Source organism: Punica granatum, chromosome 4, assembly GCF_007655135.1.
Source record: "Punica granatum isolate Tunisia-2019 chromosome 4, ASM765513v2, whole genome shotgun sequence".
NCBI classification, from domain to species: Eukaryota; Viridiplantae; Streptophyta; class Magnoliopsida; order Myrtales; family Lythraceae; genus Punica; species Punica granatum.
This window is the reverse complement of record NC_045130.1, coordinates 871,914-888,826: the sequence shown is the minus strand read 5'-3', so window position 1 is coordinate 888,826 and position 16,913 is coordinate 871,914. Positions and strand designations below refer to the sequence as shown.

General features: G+C 40.7%; 3 protein-coding genes across 6 annotated transcripts; all 3 read right to left on the bottom strand.

Moving 5' to 3' along the window:
* Positions 1-504: 504 nt before the first annotated feature.
* LOC116203942 (acyl-coenzyme A thioesterase 13) lies at positions 505-3,918 on the bottom strand. 2 transcript variants are annotated; one of them, XR_004156324.1, is made up of 5 exons: positions 3,633-3,918; positions 2,784-2,930; positions 1,974-2,141; positions 1,403-1,487; positions 505-909 (listed from the first exon to the last, which is right to left on the bottom strand). XR_004156324.1 is itself a non-coding variant. In XM_031535927.1 (4 exons), exons 1-3 carry the CDS (start codon positions 3,849-3,851, stop codon positions 1,998-2,000), a joined length of 510 nt encoding a protein of 169 aa, XP_031391787.1. In that variant the 5' UTR covers positions 3,852-3,918; the 3' UTR covers positions 505-909; positions 1,974-1,997. The 2 variants fall into 2 exon arrangements, 1 of the variants encoding a protein (XP_031391787.1); XM_031535927.1 differs by lacking the exon at positions 1,403-1,487.
* Positions 3,919-4,269: 351 nt separating this feature from the next.
* Positions 4,270-7,258, bottom strand: LOC116202791 (transcription factor MYB3R-3). Its single transcript, XM_031534403.1, has 7 exons — positions 7,179-7,258; positions 6,544-6,598; positions 6,001-6,058; positions 5,746-5,840; positions 5,531-5,640; positions 5,310-5,438; positions 4,270-5,233 (listed from the first exon to the last, which is right to left on the bottom strand). The coding sequence occupies exons 1-7, from the start codon at positions 7,256-7,258 to the stop codon at positions 4,270-4,272; spliced, it is 1,491 nt and encodes a 496-aa protein (XP_031390263.1).
* A 1,136-nt stretch (positions 7,259-8,394) lies between these two features.
* LOC116205832 (hepatoma-derived growth factor-related protein 2-like) lies at positions 8,395-16,689 on the bottom strand. 3 transcript variants are annotated; one of them, XM_031538507.1, is made up of 10 exons: positions 14,873-16,689; positions 14,443-14,596; positions 13,331-13,432; positions 12,433-12,580; positions 11,847-12,065; positions 11,080-11,301; positions 10,489-10,707; positions 9,883-10,101; positions 9,263-9,481; positions 8,395-8,853 (listed from the first exon to the last, which is right to left on the bottom strand). In XM_031538507.1, the coding sequence occupies exons 2-10, from the start codon at positions 14,518-14,520 to the stop codon at positions 8,603-8,605; spliced, it is 1,677 nt and encodes a 558-aa protein (XP_031394367.1). In that variant the 5' UTR covers positions 14,521-14,596; positions 14,873-16,689; the 3' UTR covers positions 8,395-8,602. The 3 variants fall into 3 exon arrangements, with proteins under 3 accessions (XP_031394367.1, XP_031394366.1, XP_031394365.1); XM_031538506.1 differs by having other exon boundaries at positions 14,443-15,014; positions 15,613-16,689; XM_031538505.1 differs by having other exon boundaries at positions 14,443-16,689.
* Positions 16,690-16,913: the final 224 nt, after the last annotated feature.

The following is a 16,913-nucleotide window of genomic DNA, read 5'->3' as shown; positions in this document are numbered from 1 at the left end:
ATAGAAAATAGAAAGGGAAATTGATTTAATATATTATCGTCGTTTTACACACAAAAAAAAAAAGAAAAAAAAAAGAAGGGGAAAATGAGCCTGTCTGGACCGAGATTATGGATGACTTACCCACATTCACTCGATCGGGAGTCCCCTTGCACATGCCCGGAAACGCGGAAATCAGGTGGGCCAAATTGGGCTGTTTCCCCGGTCTTATTAAACTGGGCGAAGGATTGAAGCCCATTACCAGTCCTGTCCAGATCAAGGTCAGGCCTGGCCTGGCACGTGGCCCAGGATCAGGTTCATCCCAGTACCAGGTGCATAATACCCCTGGTCCGGCCGAGTCCTGGTACCAAGCCGAGCGCAGGCCCATGACAGACATGTCCATAGCAGGTCCATGTTCAGTTAGTCCAGTTTAGCCCTAAGAGATCGTCACTTCTTCTTTTTTTAACCATTCAATCCCTTCAATTACAAAATCCCTTCAATTACAAAAGAGCCATGAACTCAGTCCAATGAAATAAATAATTTTAATAGCTAATAAAATAACATCGATAATATCATCATGAGAATTGAACTTGTAACTTCTAGTCTTGATTGATGGGGAAGAGGTGCGCCATTACGTTAATCTTCTTTCTCATTCTGGAGTTTTACTATACAGAAAATGAGGGTTTGAAGTTTGATGAAATGAGTCAAAAAAATACAAAATTAAAAGAAAAAAAATGGAAAGCTGGCGCTGTCGTTTATGCACTGCATATCAATCAAATAGGAAATAGTACGGATTCCAGAGGAACGCTCAACAAAGGAATAAGAGCAATGGCCGGAGAGACACTTGTGTTTCTTCGGCAACCAACATCAATTCAATATTGAATAATCGTTTTCAGCCCGCCTCTGGTGGAGCAGATGCACAAGGAAACCAGCCTGCATCATGTAACAACAATATCCATAGTTACCATATCTAAGCTTAATCCAAAACCACGATCAGCAGACCTTGCAAAAGAACTATGCTCAAATTTTACCATTATTAAGGAAACTCAAAGCAATCTGGCAGCAATTACTGGAAGAAATCTCAAAGCTGAAACAATTTCACATCATCACATGTATCATTTGGCATACTGAAGGACGGAAGCCCTTGATTTTCTTTCTGAGTTGGATTTCTAATATAAGCCTGTTACATTTGAGATTGCTCACCAAGAATTCAATGCTCAATGAACATACAAAGAACAAATAGAAGAGGACTGTGACAAATAGATAAATCATTCAGTACAAAACCTCTAATGCGAGTTGAAACTTGAAATACAGCGAAAAAAATGAAGAGCCAAAGTTCAGGTACGAGGGCAGTTCAGTTTACAACTGTATCTCATGATACACTAATTCCCTAACCTTTCAAAAGATATGAAAAAAGATGATATACCTAGAATACTAGAACATCTGCATGATTATACATGCCTCAAGTCTTGACTGGAACCAATCCAACTTTGTGGAAAAACATAACTGAGCTGTGTCATAAAGATTAACGCTTTTATGTCAGTGGTGCATGATAGCTTGAGATTAAAAACCCAAGTGCCAGCATATTTTCTATCTTTTTTCTCAACATTTTGCCCAAAACATTAGCTTAGAAAAGACATCCTGTCAATTTGAGCCAATTAGCCTTTTTGTCCTATACACATACGATACCTACCAATTCATTGTATTGGCAAACAGAGCTGAATTGGGTCTAGCTTAGCCAAAGCTTTGGGATTATGAGTTTACTTCTTATTTTTTGATTGTGTCTGTACATATAGTGGGCTACTTGGGGGAGTGGTACACTAGTACATTTTGATGTATGAAATTAATGAAGTTTTACCACTTATCCAAGAAAAAAATTTCAAATCGTATAGAAAAAAAAGTTGATCTAGCATTAAAAAACAGCATTGATTTATAGAAAATGGTGTAAGCCATGTTGAGAAATAATATCCATGTGAAGAAAGGAAAGAGAAAGATACCTCAACTTTCTCCAGCATAAAACTTTATAACTTGGCAACTGGCATGTTAAAGAAGGTAGCTCGAGCAGTATAAACAAGTAGGCCAGTCTTTTTGAGTTTAAAATCAACTGACACTAATGTCACGTTTCTCCCGCTCCTGATTATCGACCCATCAACAATCACCTCTGCCTAAACAATGCAAAAAGACATACTGAGTTATGGGGGAAATCAGCGTGTCCAATAACAGTTAGTGCATTTTCTAAGTGAATCTGCATCATTGCTGCTCAGCAACAACATGTAAGCAGACCAGTTTCACTTTAATAAGCTCTGAGCTCTCTCTTTTACTAGCATAAAATGATAAATGCATCTTATACCTGAGCTTTAGTAGTCTTCTGCTAGCAATGGATGATGTTCCTTTGATCATCCCTTGCAGCAACATGTGTTGTTATATATATGATTAGGCGCATGCTTATTAGATACTATGAAAGGTCCATGTCAATGTAGCTCAAAAGATCGTTCAGCGTTCATAATGTCCATGTGAATTCTAAAATAACCAGTCTTCCCTTGCCAAAGTAACTGTTGTTGTCAAAAGAAGAAGATAGGAGGCAACTGAAGTTATTTGCAGTTAATGCTAGGAATATTATTTCAGTTAGAGCTGCAAAGTTGATATTTCTTCTGCAACAGAAAGGGCCATCACAAGTAAACATGCGATAGTTTTCATAATTCACACGGCTGTGCTAGTCATAATCAGTAATGGTGTTTTGCATTGCTTAACCTACATATCCAATAAAGAGGATATTGATATCGCCATCCATGGGATGGAAGACTTACAGATTTTCCGGCAGCAGATAGATAAGAAATGCTCAATTCACCAAGGAAAATCTCTTTGTTCTGAGCCACAACTGTTCTAGCACAAGCAATTGACACTCTCTCAGCAATGGCAGCAACAGCCCCGCCATGTAATCCACCATAAATATTCTGCAGTAGTTCATAAATAAATATAAATCTACAGAATAAAAAGACATACCGCATTTTTTTTTCTTTTTAATTCTTTTTCCTCCATTGGCCAATCGCTTAGAACGATCAGTTGATTCATTACAATTCATTGATTGAATCCGTTTGTACATGCAGAATATATGTTTGTTTACATGTATGTATGCATGTATGTATTTAGGCCAAATCAGCCAAAATTATCAACTAAGTACAGCTACCCGAATTACAGCTCCTAAGATTATGAGTAATGAAGCATATCTATGGAATTACTTGGATGAAACAGAAACAGAAACAGAAACAGAGCTAAAGTGATGATCTGAACACTAAACGGAAGTGACAAGCGTTACAGCTCCTGGTGCAATCTATAACTATCACGGCAAGACAATACTTGTAATGGTCCGATGATTGATAAGACTCCAATTAATGAATATATATATATATATATATATATAAATCGATGGAGCCAAAATGAATAGTGACTAGTGAGCTAAAACGAGTGCAAAGCCTTGATGAACTGAATTCTCTATAGGAGAACAGATATCTAAGGCACCACCGGTGAATATAAGATTCCAGTTTCTGAATTTCACTGAACATGGCAGCAATTATGCAAGCACTGTATTCAACAGGATTATTACTCCACGATACTCGTCTCAACTGCAGAAATGGATAAAATGGGAGGAGTATTACAGCGATCACAGGTTCGACGGTGAACGAGCAGGTGATTTTGCCGCGTTCGATTCGATCGGCTCGGAGTAAGTCGCGGAGGAGGTTAGAGCACGCGTCCTTCGCGGCGAGCTGAGCCGGTAGAGAGCTGTTGACCCCTACGCCCTCGAAGAAAATAGTGACACTGACCGCGTGCTCCGGCTGCATGTCAGGTGAGACCTTCACTGCGCTCTCCGTCGCCATCGTTGCGCAGAGAGAGAGAGAGAGAGATTTACTCGCACACTCGTTCTGCCAAATGAGCTTTTGAGCGAGCGGTCTCTCGGTCATATGGATTTCGTTTTCCTTTTTGAGTTAATTGCAGTTTGGCCCCTGAATTTTTATCTGTATACTTACTTAACCGAAATCCTCCCCTCTGTTTATTAATCAACCCTCAATGTGTGCCTCAATAATTCCCCAGTCCCTCAAAGTTGAATTCCCCCGTATACACCCAAAAAGCATCAGATACCATAAGAATCAATCATGTCACAACCAGATAATAAGTCCTGCACAGAATTTACAAAAATCGAAGTTGCAACGTCGTGCTTCAAATCCTAAATAGCCTAATCTCATCTAATCTAATCTCATTTTCCCTTGTCCTAGTCAATGAGATAACTGCTGAGTCTCAAGAGACGTTGTCTGCAACATCTGCGGCACTGTCAAATGCATCCTCGAGGGATCTCCGCAGAGGCTTCCCGGCGGCAGAAGTTCCATTCTCTTGAGCTGTCATACTCGTGGGAGATATGTTAACTTGTTTGGATTTTGATTTTACGCTGCTGTTGAAATCGAAGATGCTGCTGTCAGAATCTTCTGTACTTTCCCCGGCCGGACTTCTGTGACTCTTCTTATTAGCTCGGGCTCTTGGGCGACTTATAATAGATGGCCTGTTCTTAAAACTACTCGCAGCACTCCTCAACCAAGATGTGGCGTTTCCCAAATCGGCCGAACTCCCTTCATCATGTCCTGAAGGAGTGTGAGGGGAAGCCGGCTTCGTTCTACTCCTACTGGGCTCTATGATCCATCTGTTGGGACTCAGACAGCGTTTAGGAAGCAGAAAGCTGTTCAGATGGATGAACTTGCAAAGGCTCTTGCGGGATCTGGCAGAAGCCACTGGAGATGGCATCAAAGGCTCGGAAAGAGAAGGGATTGGATCATCGCGTTTATTGGCTTCTTTTTCTGGACATGACGGTGTTGCATGATCATCGCTGCGCATAGTTAAAGACGACACTGTTGGAGCGATTTGAATAGAACTGGACTTTGTTTTGGCATAGTAGGCAGTTAGGTGATCATATTCCAAATCAGAATCACCATGCGAGTACCTTTTACATGTTGAAGCACTTACAGCAATGTCTTCCCCATCAGAAGCGGTATCCGATGCACAGATGGCAATGCGATTTGCTTCGTCTCTTGGAGCTCCACAGCTTTTACGTTTCTTAAGAGGCAAGTCCATGTCTGGGGTCGCCTCCGGGTTTCGGCTTCCCCGTTCTGTGGTCACAGGTGAGCTAGAGCGATCAGGACAAGAAGTTGAAGGATGTTCCGCCCTGTTCTTGAACGAGCTGTTCCAGAGATTCTTAATCGCATTCTCGGTCCTATCCCAAGAATAAAAGAAGAATATAAGAAGGCATACTTAGTCTGATCTCTTGGTCTCGTGAGGTTTATATATACCTTCCGGGCAATGACTTAGCTATTTCTGCCCACTTGTTTCCATACTTCTTCTGGGCACTATCGAGAATGAATTCTTCTTCTCTGGTCCAGGGATTTGTATTTATGCCGGGCCTTAAATGGTTATACCACCTGCAAAGGCAGCAGCCAGAGTTCGCTTCAGCTATTATTGATTTCATCTACTACGACAAGAAGAGCATCGCGGTTTGGGAATTGAGCAGTACCTCTCTCTGCATTGCTTGCCGCCACGACTCTGGACATGTTTTGCAATTTTAGACCAATTTAGGTTTGATGTATCCTGTTTGTGAACTAGCTGAATGAGACGATCATCCTCCTGGGAAGATCCACAGCGACGTCACATGTTATATTCGTAAGTGCAAGAAGAAGGGCAAGGTTGAATGGAAACACAGAGTTTTAAGGTACAAGATTGCGATTAGACCTCCTTGCTCCAGGGTCCTTTTATAAGCTTAGGATTGAGAACCTTTTGCCACCGGTGCAGGCATTGAATGTCAGAGCAACCCGGGATTTCATTAGCTGCAGAAAAAGCACAAATCATCAACTTCCATGAAGTGAAAAAACAAGCTTCTAAACTCGAGTTTGAGTTTTCAAAAATGGAGCTGCACTGGTTGTTTTCAAAATTGCGAGTTTCAAATCTCGAGACCAAACAACAAATGATGCAAAAGACCTAATATACCTATAGCTTTCCAGTTCTTGGCGCAGTGCTTTTCGACTGCTTGGGCTAACTTCTTATCCTGTGAATGATAGAGAAACAGATATGCCAATGTCACATATAACCGAGAAAAATCCTCGTGACCAAGATTAAAACAGCCAGTGGATACAATATCGTCTCATGACGAGGTGATTGCAGTTTCAGAATGCTTTTCCATTATTTAGCCTGACAAAAATGACAGCAGGAGATGAATCCTGTCGAAATAATAAGAGTCAAATTGAACTAAGGTGCATCTTACACTCGAACTTCATAACCCGGACAAGGGTGGAGCCTAGCACAAAGTAAGACATTTAAGATTTAGCGAGACCATGGGTTTATATGAGGGCGGGTGTTGAGAGTATAAATCCCACATCGGAAAAGAAATGAAAAATTCATGGGTTAATGTATGACTTGGGTACCACTACTTATCAACTAGAGCTTTCAAATAGAAATGAGTCCGAGCATGTATAAAGCCCAATGGAAATTCAAATGCATGTTAACAAATATAAAGAGAATATTGCTACATACCGCCTCCTCTGTCCAGATTCCGTTTGCTGAGCGCTTCATGGGGCCCGTCGTCCTCCTAAAAGCCCCCACGAGAGGAAAAAGAAGTTAACCGAAATTTTTCGCACTAAGTCAAGAGATGCAGCACATTATTCATGCAAACAAAGGTTCTAGTACCTAAATGGTCTTCAATTATCTAGCCAATATCATGCAAGAATCAAAGAAGCCAAAGGAGAATTAGCGAAAATTTCCCCATTATCAGACGCAAAAATCGACGCTTTTATCGGCTAATACTCAATAAAGCTGTGAATGTTTAGACTTGACTGAACAGAATTCCTGGAGAAAACAGGTTGAAAATCTGCAGCTCTTTTACTGCTTAAAAACGTAGCATAACTACAATCAACCTTTCAATTTCAGCAAGCCGACAAAAGGCTTTGCCATATCGAAGTATAATATGTTACAGAGTCCATAAAGCGTGCAGACAGTATTACATTAACCTATACACTAGCTCATGCTCGAAGTCCAATTGATATTTAGGGTAAGCTATCGAACTGGTCTGATCACTGTGATCAGCACAACTGGTTGCAAAAGTTAGCATCCCCGAACAGAGGAAGAAACACAAAGAGAAAAGGAGAAGAAAGAAAAACAGGCAAGCTCACCGGAGACCCTTCCGACAGGTCCCCGAAGGCTCCAAGGTGGCCTCTTGGGTGAGGATACACTCCGTACTCTCTTCTTCCATTGCTAATATTGATCCTTCCTACGAAATCAGAATCAAGTCACTACTTAACATCAATGCAAGAACCAAACTTTTTCGGATGGCTGAACCTCTCATGTGTCAACTTCGACTGCCCGGTTCATGTTTTTGGGTCGAATTGAGTTGAACTCGAACTGCATAACAGAAAAAACAGAGAGAGGTGGAGTCCTCGGAACACCGAGTAAACTATACAAAGAAGGAAATAGAAGATAATGCCATCGAAAAAGGAGGAGGAGGAGAAGGTTGTGTTAGCGGAGGTTGTAATTTTGGAGGGAGTGTGTTGAGGCTTGGAAGATACGGAATTTGCAGAGAGAGAGAGAGAGAGAGATTTCGCGGGAACAAGGGAGAGAATATAAAGCGAGCACGCTGAGAGGTGATTCCGCACGGTCGGGTCCTGCACCCGGTGTATATAACTATTATCCTCTCGGGTAATTCCGTACGGTCACTGTGGAAAAAAAAAGAGAGAGAAAAGACTGTCCTCCCGGGACCCACGCCACTGGGCCATTAATTTTGAGAGCGTGTGCACCGGGTGCATTCTGCAAAACTCCCCGAACACAGATCAATTGATGTTATGTTATTATTGTTAGTTTTTCAGTTACCTGTTTTGGTATCTTGAACAATTGAACTAGAGAAAATTTCTCTATTGTTCGAGTCTTGGAAAAAATTTCTCTAGTTTAATGGAGAAATTTTCGATATAAAAAAGGTGGAGATTCTAATTCAGAAACAAATCAAAATCAGGGAGAATCCCTGCATATTTGTTTCTACCGCATTCAAGTAGAGATTCAAGTTTTCCTACAGGAGGCGTGCGTGTGGTGGATTTCCCGACAAAAATTACTAGTAATGCGCGTTTCCATTAAGGTGGAAATTCACATTCCCACCTCCCCCTTGGTAATCTGCATTACCATTTGAGTAGGAATGTGAGAGAGAGAATGTAGATTGCCATGGCTCAATCAAACATGAAAATTGTATAGACCCAGAGAGTTTAAATCAACTTTCATGTGAATGGCCACACCCCACCTTAGTATTACCGATCCAATTCCTGGTTACTTAAAAATCCGTGCTTCCGAGCCATGCCAGACCAATGTAGGAGTTATGACTCGATGCATTAAGGAGGAGACCTATTCCACAAGGTATAGATGGTTCAGATTCCAGAAAAACTTCAATGTCAAACAGAATATAAGATGCCAAATTCGGAAATTTTGCTTCTCCAATTTTTCTAATGTTCAAGGTGTTGAAGCAGACCATACATCGTTCAGAGTTCTTTTGTAAAAGTTCAAATTTAACAGAGACAGAGATTCATCAGTCATACAATACTGGGCTGCAGAAACTCTACTGCCTCCCAATTTTCACGAGATTTCGACCGCCAACTCGCTTCTTAAGTTTGCTCCTCCTCTCGTACAGAATGATCTTTGGAGAGTCTGGTTCTGAGCGGATCCGGCTACTGCTTGTTGCTTCAATCCGAGGGTCATAAGGCGGATCATCCGGGTCAGATTCTGAATCTGAATCTGAGCTGTTTTCGCCAGCTCGGTCCTCCTTGTTGGTCATCCGAGTTATGCCGGGGCTCATATCATCATATTCGGCTGAAAAAAAAGAGAGAGTAAGAAATACGGTCTTTGAAGCACAAACAGAGCTCTATCTAGATACCACTTTGAATTAGCACTAGCCTGAGAGAGCTTATAAGATGGTCTCCTCTCAAACTTCAAGAGGATGGAGAGAGCCAAAAGTGAGCGAATCAAATAACGATCTCGAGTGAAGAATTAATGCAAGCCTAATCAATACAAGTTCAAGCCCAAACTATGCGTGTGAACTTACAGTAATCATAATCTGCATCAATGACTCTATGGCTTGAAAAAAAGGAAGGCTGAATTGCAGAGTACAACATCAGTTTACAAAAAACTTATTCATGAAAGTTCTCGGCAATGAATCATAAAAACATGCTTCAGCAGCTTTACTTAGTCACCAGGGCAGCCACTAATTCTGAGCACTGACCTGAGAAATTGGGCTTCACAGGAAGCAGGTCAGGCCGGGCTCTTTTTTTTGGTGGTGCAGCACGATGTTTCTGTTTCACTGCAGATTTAAATCTCCGCTTAGCCGTTGTCTCATAAGGAGGATCATCTGAGTCGGAATCTGAATCCGAGCTGTTTTCACTAGCTTGATCCTCCTTGTCCGCCATCCAAGTTAAGCTGAGGCTCATATCATTATCTTCATCTGAAAAAAAGGGGAAATCTTTGAACCTCAAACAAAGCTCTATCTATATGCCACTTTGAATTAGCACTTAGCCTGAGTGAGTTTATAAAATGGTCTCCCCTTCCCCTTCAAGAGGAGGATGGAGAGAGACATTAGTGAATGACTCAAATAACGATCTCGAGTGAAGGATGAATGCAAGCCTAATCAATACAAGTTCAAGCCAAGCTTTCGTGTGAAATTACGCCAGTGATAACCTGCATCAATGACTCTATGGCTTGAGAAGAGCAAAGCAGAATTTCAGAGTATAATATCAGTTTACAATAAACTTGTCCATCAGAGAAGTTATCGGGCAATGAATCTTCAAACCATGCTTCAGCAGCTTTACTTAGTCACCAGGGCAGCCACTAAATTTGAGCACTGACCCGAGAGTTTGGGCTTCACAGGAAGCAGGTCAGGTCGGGCTCCTTTTTTTGGTGGTGCAGCAGGATGTTTCTGTTTCATTGCAGATTTCAAGCTCCGCTTGGCTGTTGTCTCGTAAGGTGGATCATCCGGATCGGAATCTGAATCTGAGCTGTTTTCGCTAGCATGGTCCTCCTTGTCGATAATCCAAGTTAAGCCGAGGCTCATATCATCATCTTCAGCTGAAAAAAAGGGAGATCTTTGAAGCTCAAACAAAGCTCTATCTATGTCACTTTGAATTAGCAGTAGCCTATAAGATGGTCTCCTCTCCCACTTCAAGAGGAGGATGGAGAGAGTCATTAGTGAATGAATCAAATAACGATCTAGAGTGAAGAATTAATGCAAGCCTAATCAATACAAGTTCAAGCCCAAACTGTGCGGATGAGCTTACACCAATGATAACCTGCATCAATGACTCTATGGCTTGAAAAGAGCAAAGCTGAATTGCAGAGCATAACATCAGTTTACAATAAACTTGTCCATGAAAGAAGTTATCGGGCAACGAATCATCAAAACATGCTTCAGCAGCTACTAGTCACTAGGGCAGCCACTAAAGTTTGAACACTGACCTGAAAAGTTGGGCTTCACAGGAAGCAGGTCAGGCCGGGCTCGTTTTTTTGGTGGTGCAGCAGGATGTTTCTGTTTCATTGAAGATTTAAAGCTCTGCTTGGCCGCTGTCTCATAAGGCGGATCATCTGGGTCGGAATCTGAATCCGAGCTGTTTTCCCTAGCTTGGTCCTCCTTGTAGGTCATCCAAGATAAGCCAAGGCTCATATCATCATCTTCAGCTGAAAAAAGGGAAATCTCTGAAACCTCAAACAAGGCTCTATCTATATGTCACTTTGAATCACCACTAGCCTGAGAGAGCTTATAAGATGGTCTCCTCTCCCACTTCAAGAGGAGGATGGAGAGAGTCATGAGTGAGTGAATCAAGTAACGATCTTGAGTGAAGAATTAATGCAAGTCTAATAAACTGATTCAATACAAGTTCAAGCCAAACTGTGCGTGTGAAATTACACCAATGGTAACCTGCATCAATGACTATATCGCTTAAAAAGGGGAAGGCTGGATTGCAGAGTATAACATCGGGCAATGAATTGTCAAAACGCTTCAGCAGCTTTACTTAGTCGCCAGGACAGCCACTAATTTTGAGCACTGACCTGAGAATTTTGGCTTCACAGGAGGCAGGTCAGATCGGGCTTGCTTCTTTGGTGGTGCAACAGGATGTTTCCGTCTCATTGCAGACCTAGAGCTCTGCTTGCCTGTTGTCTCATAAGGCGGATCATCAGGGTCGGTATCCGAATCCGAGCTGTTTTCGCTAGCTTGGTCCTCCTTGTCGGTCATCCCAGTTAAGCCGAGGCTCATATCATCATCATCTTCAGCTGAAAAAAAGGGAAATCTTTGAAGCTCAAACAATTTTTATCCATATGCCACTTTGAATTACCACTAGCCTGAGAGAGCTAATGCGATGGTATCCTCTCCCACTTCAAGAGGAGGATGGAGAGAGCCATGAGTGAGTAAATCAAATAACGATCTCGAGTGAAGAATTAATGCAACCCTAATCAATACAAGTTCAGCCCAAACCATGCACGTGAACTTACACCAATGGTAACCTGCATCGAGGACTATATGGCTTAAAAAGAGGAAGGCTGGATTGCAGAGTATAACATCAGTTTACATGAAACTTGTACATGAAAGAAAGCAGGCAATGAATCGTCAAGACATGCTTCAGCAGCTTTACCAAGTCAATTTTTATTTCTTAGGTATTTTGCTAAATGATTGAGTAGATTGGACACTTATCTTTCCTCTTTTCTCTTCCTCCCATTCATTTCCCATTATAACTAACTTTTAAGTACTTAATTGATTAAGTTGTTATCAAACACAACCTTAGTCACCAGGGCAGCCACTAATTTTGAGTACTACTGACCAGAGAATTTCGGCTTCACAGGACACAGGCCGGGCCGGGCTTTTTTTTTTGGAGGTGCAGCAGGATGTTTCTGTTCCATTGCTGACTTAGAGCTCTGCTTGCCTATCTTCTCATAAGGCAGATCATCTGGGTCAGAATCCGAATCCGTGCTGTTTTCACCAGCTTGATTCTCCTTGTCAGTCATACAAGTTAAGCCAAGGTTCATATCATCATCATCCGCTGGAAAAAAGGACAATCACGGTCTTTGAAGCTCAAAGAAAGCACCATCTATATGGGATTCTGTATACAACAATGGGCTATAAAAGTATGAGATGGTCTCTTCTCCCACTTCAGGAGGAGGATGGAGAAAGCCATGAATTTGAGTGAGAATAATGATCTCAAGTGAAGACTTAATGTACGTGAACCTACACCAATGATAACCTGCATCAAGGACTCTATGGCTTAAAAAAGAGGAAGGCTAAATTGCAGAGTATAACATCAGTTTACATGAAACTTGTCCATGGAAGTTGTCGGGCAATTAATAGTCAAAAGATGCTGCAGCAGCTTTACTTAGCCTCTGAGGCAGCCACTAATTTTGAGTACTGACCTGAGAAATTGGGCTTCACAGGAAGCAGGCCGGGTCGGGCTCTTTTTTTTGGTGGTGCAGCAGGATGTTTCTCTTTCATTGCAGATTTGGAGCTCTGCTTGCCCAAATGCTTGTTCCGAGGTTTCCCCTTTCTTTTGGCCTCAAAGTCCTGCATAGGGATGAAGAAATTGTTTATCATCACAAAGCTGCCACTTATGCTGCAGCTCATAAAAATAGAACAGAATTACTTTCTGCAGCATGTTAGGAACTTTAGGCCTCAGTTCATTTTTCAGTGCGTGGACCCTTATATAATTAAATTTCAAGGTAGATACTAAATCCAGCCACCCTCCTACAGAGAAACTGAATGCCCATCTTCAAGACCATACAAATACAGAAACCATTAGGCAGTATCAGATTGCCTATATCTGTCTACAAATAATCATAGGTCCTTAGTTCAAGGGATTGCGATTCATGTTTACTTGGAAAAGTAAATAGGGATGAATTCTTCTCTTGTACTGAACCAATTTCATTTGACAGGTAACAGAGATTCTGTATCATGTTCTGGTCATTTCCTCTACTTCAACTACAAGCAACATCCTCACACGTGAGGCAACATAATATTTCTATAAGTGAAGATTAGCTATATGAAATTTAACAGCAAAACACAATAATCCTTTAGAAATGATATGCTTGCTCACAGATAATAAGAGTGCTGCAAGAGGTGAATACAGATCGGATTCCACCAAGTACATAAGAGTTGTATGCATTAATTTTAAGTTTCGATTCCTCCCCCCCCCCCCAACAACCTTTTTTCTAATCTCCCGTATCACTTAAAAGAGCTCGTCATGTGCGCCTAACTCTCTCTGTGTGGAATTGATTGTCAGTATTTATTGCAGATATGGAACATGTTCTGACTCACCGGGGCATATATGGAAAGCTCCCACAATTTAGCATAAGTCACGTAGCGCATCATATCTTCATAGGTATAGAAGTGCTGCCCTGTGGCAGGACAGAGGTAATGCTGCAATTGGAATTATCAAGTAAGAGTAGTAACCAAAATACAGAATCAGATGACAATCAACATGATCCTATAAGCAGAATTTGTCCTCTCGACTGAAATAACCCAATTTCGAGATAGCTGTGTAAAGCATTATACGGGCACGTGACCAAACTCCTTTCTCCATAGTTCACATTATCAGCTCTACCACCCTTTGTATGATGAAAGCAAATCTGAAAGAGCTCTCACCAGTAAATTAAACAGAAGTCAACTCATTAGATTATTGTCGTCCACAATCTCCACATGTAGTGTTCAAAACACAGAGCTTACAACATCTCGCAGTGTTCCATCTAACCAAGCAAGCCGGCAGGCAACAAAGGGATTTGAAGTTGAAAATTATTCATGACTAGTTTCGACAACTTCCATATAAGGCTCATTAATAAAGAAGTTGAAATTTGCAACCAGTAAGCTTCATCAAATAGGGAAAATTGGTTGCTGAAAAATTAAACACTCATGTCAACAATGGAGCAATTTTCAGAGAAGTCCATGAAAATAATTAGATCAGAAAAGGACTCGGATTCACTCCTTTCATTATCTGCTTTCATTTAATGAGAGATTAGATTGTTCTACCATACTATACTTCTACCTCTTGAAAAGTACACACTAAATCATCATAAGTAGACCAGGTTAGGAAGATGCTAGACGGGCTTTATTCTGCAAAAGGATATCAGCTACAATGGAAATTATTACTTGTGCCAGTTCAACTTTGTTAATTGAGAAGTGGAGCAAATCTTCCTAAATGGGTCTGGATTCCATAACACATAAAATTCCAGTTATGCTCCAATCTTTAAGGCTGCATGCATAATTAAGAGGCTAGAAACAATGGCAGAAGCAACAGCTGAGCCAGCCATATGAGATCAACCAAAATAGTGTCGAACCTGATTAAATGTGAAGTGTAATCAATGATGTACAAGAAATAATAAAGAAAAGAACTCAAAGAACACAGATGAAGCAGAATTAGGGTATCGGAGTACCGAGTAATTAGATTTATCCTGGACTTTATTCACAACAGTCCAGCCCTTGGGAATCATTCGTCCTCTACAATCAGCCATAGCCAGAGAAAGGACTGATTGGCTGCTGCAGTGCTCCAGATATCCACACACTTTCTCTATCGGAAAAGATTCTGGCCTGAAATTTTCACCGGCGTTGAGGCATCTGATGAAAAATAAAAGAGAAAACACCTCCCCACCACGTGTTTAATCTCCCCTTAAGCGTTTCAAAAGGAAAGCCGAAACGTGCCTTCTAAAGGAGCAGCATAGTATACATTTATCCTCTCTATTATATATCTCAAAATTAATAATACTGCCTAAATATCTAGTTGAAAAATCGGAGACAAATGAGTTGGCATGAATATTTCGATAACTTCACAGCTAGAAAATTAAGAAAACTCATTTAAGGGATTACCATAATGGACGCCGACTAAATAGTCCTCACAAGAGCATGGAATAATGTGAATATCCAAATCAGTCTCCAACAAATAGGTCATGTGGGTTGCGAACGAATATAACAAGATGCTCCCCGGTCACGATACAACAGTCGCAAGCCCCTGAAGAAAAGAATAGCAGGATCGAGTTACCTTAAAGCAGTTCCAGATCAGGGAGAAAACGGCCATGCTGCTCTGAACTAACATAGAATTAGCACAGAATGGATCCAAACAGATTGGTCAAATTCCAGTTGATATGTCTGCTCTAGATAAAAAAGGACCAGAAGGATTATGATAACATATAGATTTCCCCCTTCTCCCATTGTTAATACTTGGTTAAACAAGTTGCTGGAAGTCACAGCCCAAACTACGAGCACCACAAATTTTGATGTTATACCTTCCAGCAATGATAAAATCCAATGAACATGAGTGGCAATTCCAGCACTTTGGCCACTCAATGTCCCCTGAACTATCAAGAGCTCTATCAGCAAGACCTTATAGCTGCTTAGGAGGAATTAAAAAGGGAAGTGGGATCCCAACTGCATGAGAATGTATTAGTTTTTGAACCTTGCTGATCCTCTGGTCCTTTCGAGGGTAAACCCATCTAGACATTAAAGTTCTCTTTTCCTTGTTCATCATATTGCCACAAAGTAAAAATGACTGCAACAGCGGGAGATATGAAAAATAGCAAAGAAATATGCATAAAGCATTAGACAAATACCTGTAAAGTTTGCTAGATATTGATAACAAAGCTAAATTGCTAATCACCAAATCGCCCGTACTTTTGACCACGCTTTCAACAGATTATTCTCGCTAAATCTTTTGGAAAATCTCATCCCTGAAAGGATGAAGAAAATGATAGACAATCGAAACAACTCAGAGGAGACATAAGCTAACTCTTGAATAGAGAACAGATGTTCAACAATAATCCCAGAATGTTGACCTTGATTGCAAACCAATCGGCTTTGCTTGCTCTTCCGCACATAATCTCTCTAATAGTGCTATACCAATTTCTTATAAGAACTGAAATCTTTGCAGCACCAAATATATCCATCATCAACTTCAGAAGAAACCCAATTCAACAGAATGTCGATCAACAAATTGCTTGCAGAAATATGTCTCACATGCAATATACAGAAGTAAGAAGGACCCAGCCTTAAGGTTGCCATGAAAAAGAACATCTGATTCACATTTAGGAGAAATATACACAGAGAAAAACATTGGGTAAAACTTACAGTCACCCAACTGGAATGAAAAGGGAGAGGTAAAACAAACATTTGGGAGCATGCACTCAGAAAATTTGCACTGGCACCATGATGCTTTTTGATCAACTGCAATCAATCATAAAATTGCTTCTTACTAGTGGAAAAGTGACCAATTTGATAGACAAACTTAGCTCTAACATTGTAAGGCAATGCCACCTGAAAATTGTCACTTTCAGATATTTTCACCTTATGTATATACTTATATTCGCTAATATGCCATAATAAATATAAGAAAATATGTTGCCATAGTTGGTCCAACATATATGTTCAGCACCGTCGTCATAATATTGCATTTGATTATATCATCAATTCAAGCTCAACCGCCTCCACCGATGATAGTACTTCAGCGCATAATCAGAGATGAAAAACACTAAACCCTTCAAATTTGAGATCTCAGCAGCCAAACAGAAGCAGAAGCTAAGCTATGATTCACATGACAAGTTTCCTGAGACTTGCAACGTCTTCTCCATTGCCTGATGCAACAACTATGTTGAACCACAATTTAATCCAACAGATGCAAGTGTATGGTTATCATATGATAAGAAGCCAACACAAGGCACGCAATTACATCGTGATAAAATCATCGCAATAATCTCATCAATGGCTGGTGTCTAATTAATAATTCAAGCATCAAGCTTTTCTGCAAAAATTTACAACCCAAAAGGACTTACATAACCTTTTATAATCCCAAATCTAAGGGAGAAAATATAAGGTGTATATATCATATGTGAGCAAGAAAACTATATAACGTATAAGA

Excerpts from the sequence above, each read along its gene's own strand:
- LOC116205832 (XM_031538505.1), bottom strand. The coding sequence starts at position 14,520 with ATGGCTGATTGTAGAGGACGAATGATTCCCAAGGGCTGGACTGTTGTG. Across the intron at positions 12,581-13,330 it reads AGCTTTCCATATATGCCCCG|GACTTTGAGGCCAAAAGAAA; the intron begins GTGAGTCAGAAC and ends ATCCCTATGCAG. Across the intron at positions 8,854-9,262 it reads TGTGAAGCCCAATTTCTCAG|CCGAATATGATGATATGAGC; the intron begins GTCAGTGCTCAG and ends CTTTTTTTTCAG.
- LOC116203942 (XM_031535927.1), bottom strand. The coding sequence starts at position 3,851 with ATGGCGACGGAGAGCGCAGTGAAGGTCTCACCTGACATGCAGCCGGAG. Across the intron at positions 2,931-3,632 it reads CCGTCGAACCTGTGATCGCT|AATATTTATGGTGGATTACA; the intron begins GTAATACTCCTC and ends GAACTACTGCAG. Across the intron at positions 2,142-2,783 it reads TATCTGCTGCCGGAAAATCT|GCAGAGGTGATTGTTGATGG; the intron begins GTAAGTCTTCCA and ends TGCATTGTTTAG.
- LOC116202791 (XM_031534403.1), bottom strand. The coding sequence starts at position 7,258 with ATGGAAGAAGAGAGTACGGAGTGTATCCTCACCCAAGAGGCCACCTTG. Across the intron at positions 6,059-6,543 it reads GAATCTGGACAGAGGAGGCG|GATAAGAAGTTAGCCCAAGC; the intron begins GTATGTAGCAAT and ends TATCATTCACAG. Across the intron at positions 5,641-5,745 it reads AAGGACCCTGGAGCAAGGAG|GAGGATGATCGTCTCATTCA; the intron begins GTCTAATCGCAA and ends GGATCTTCCCAG.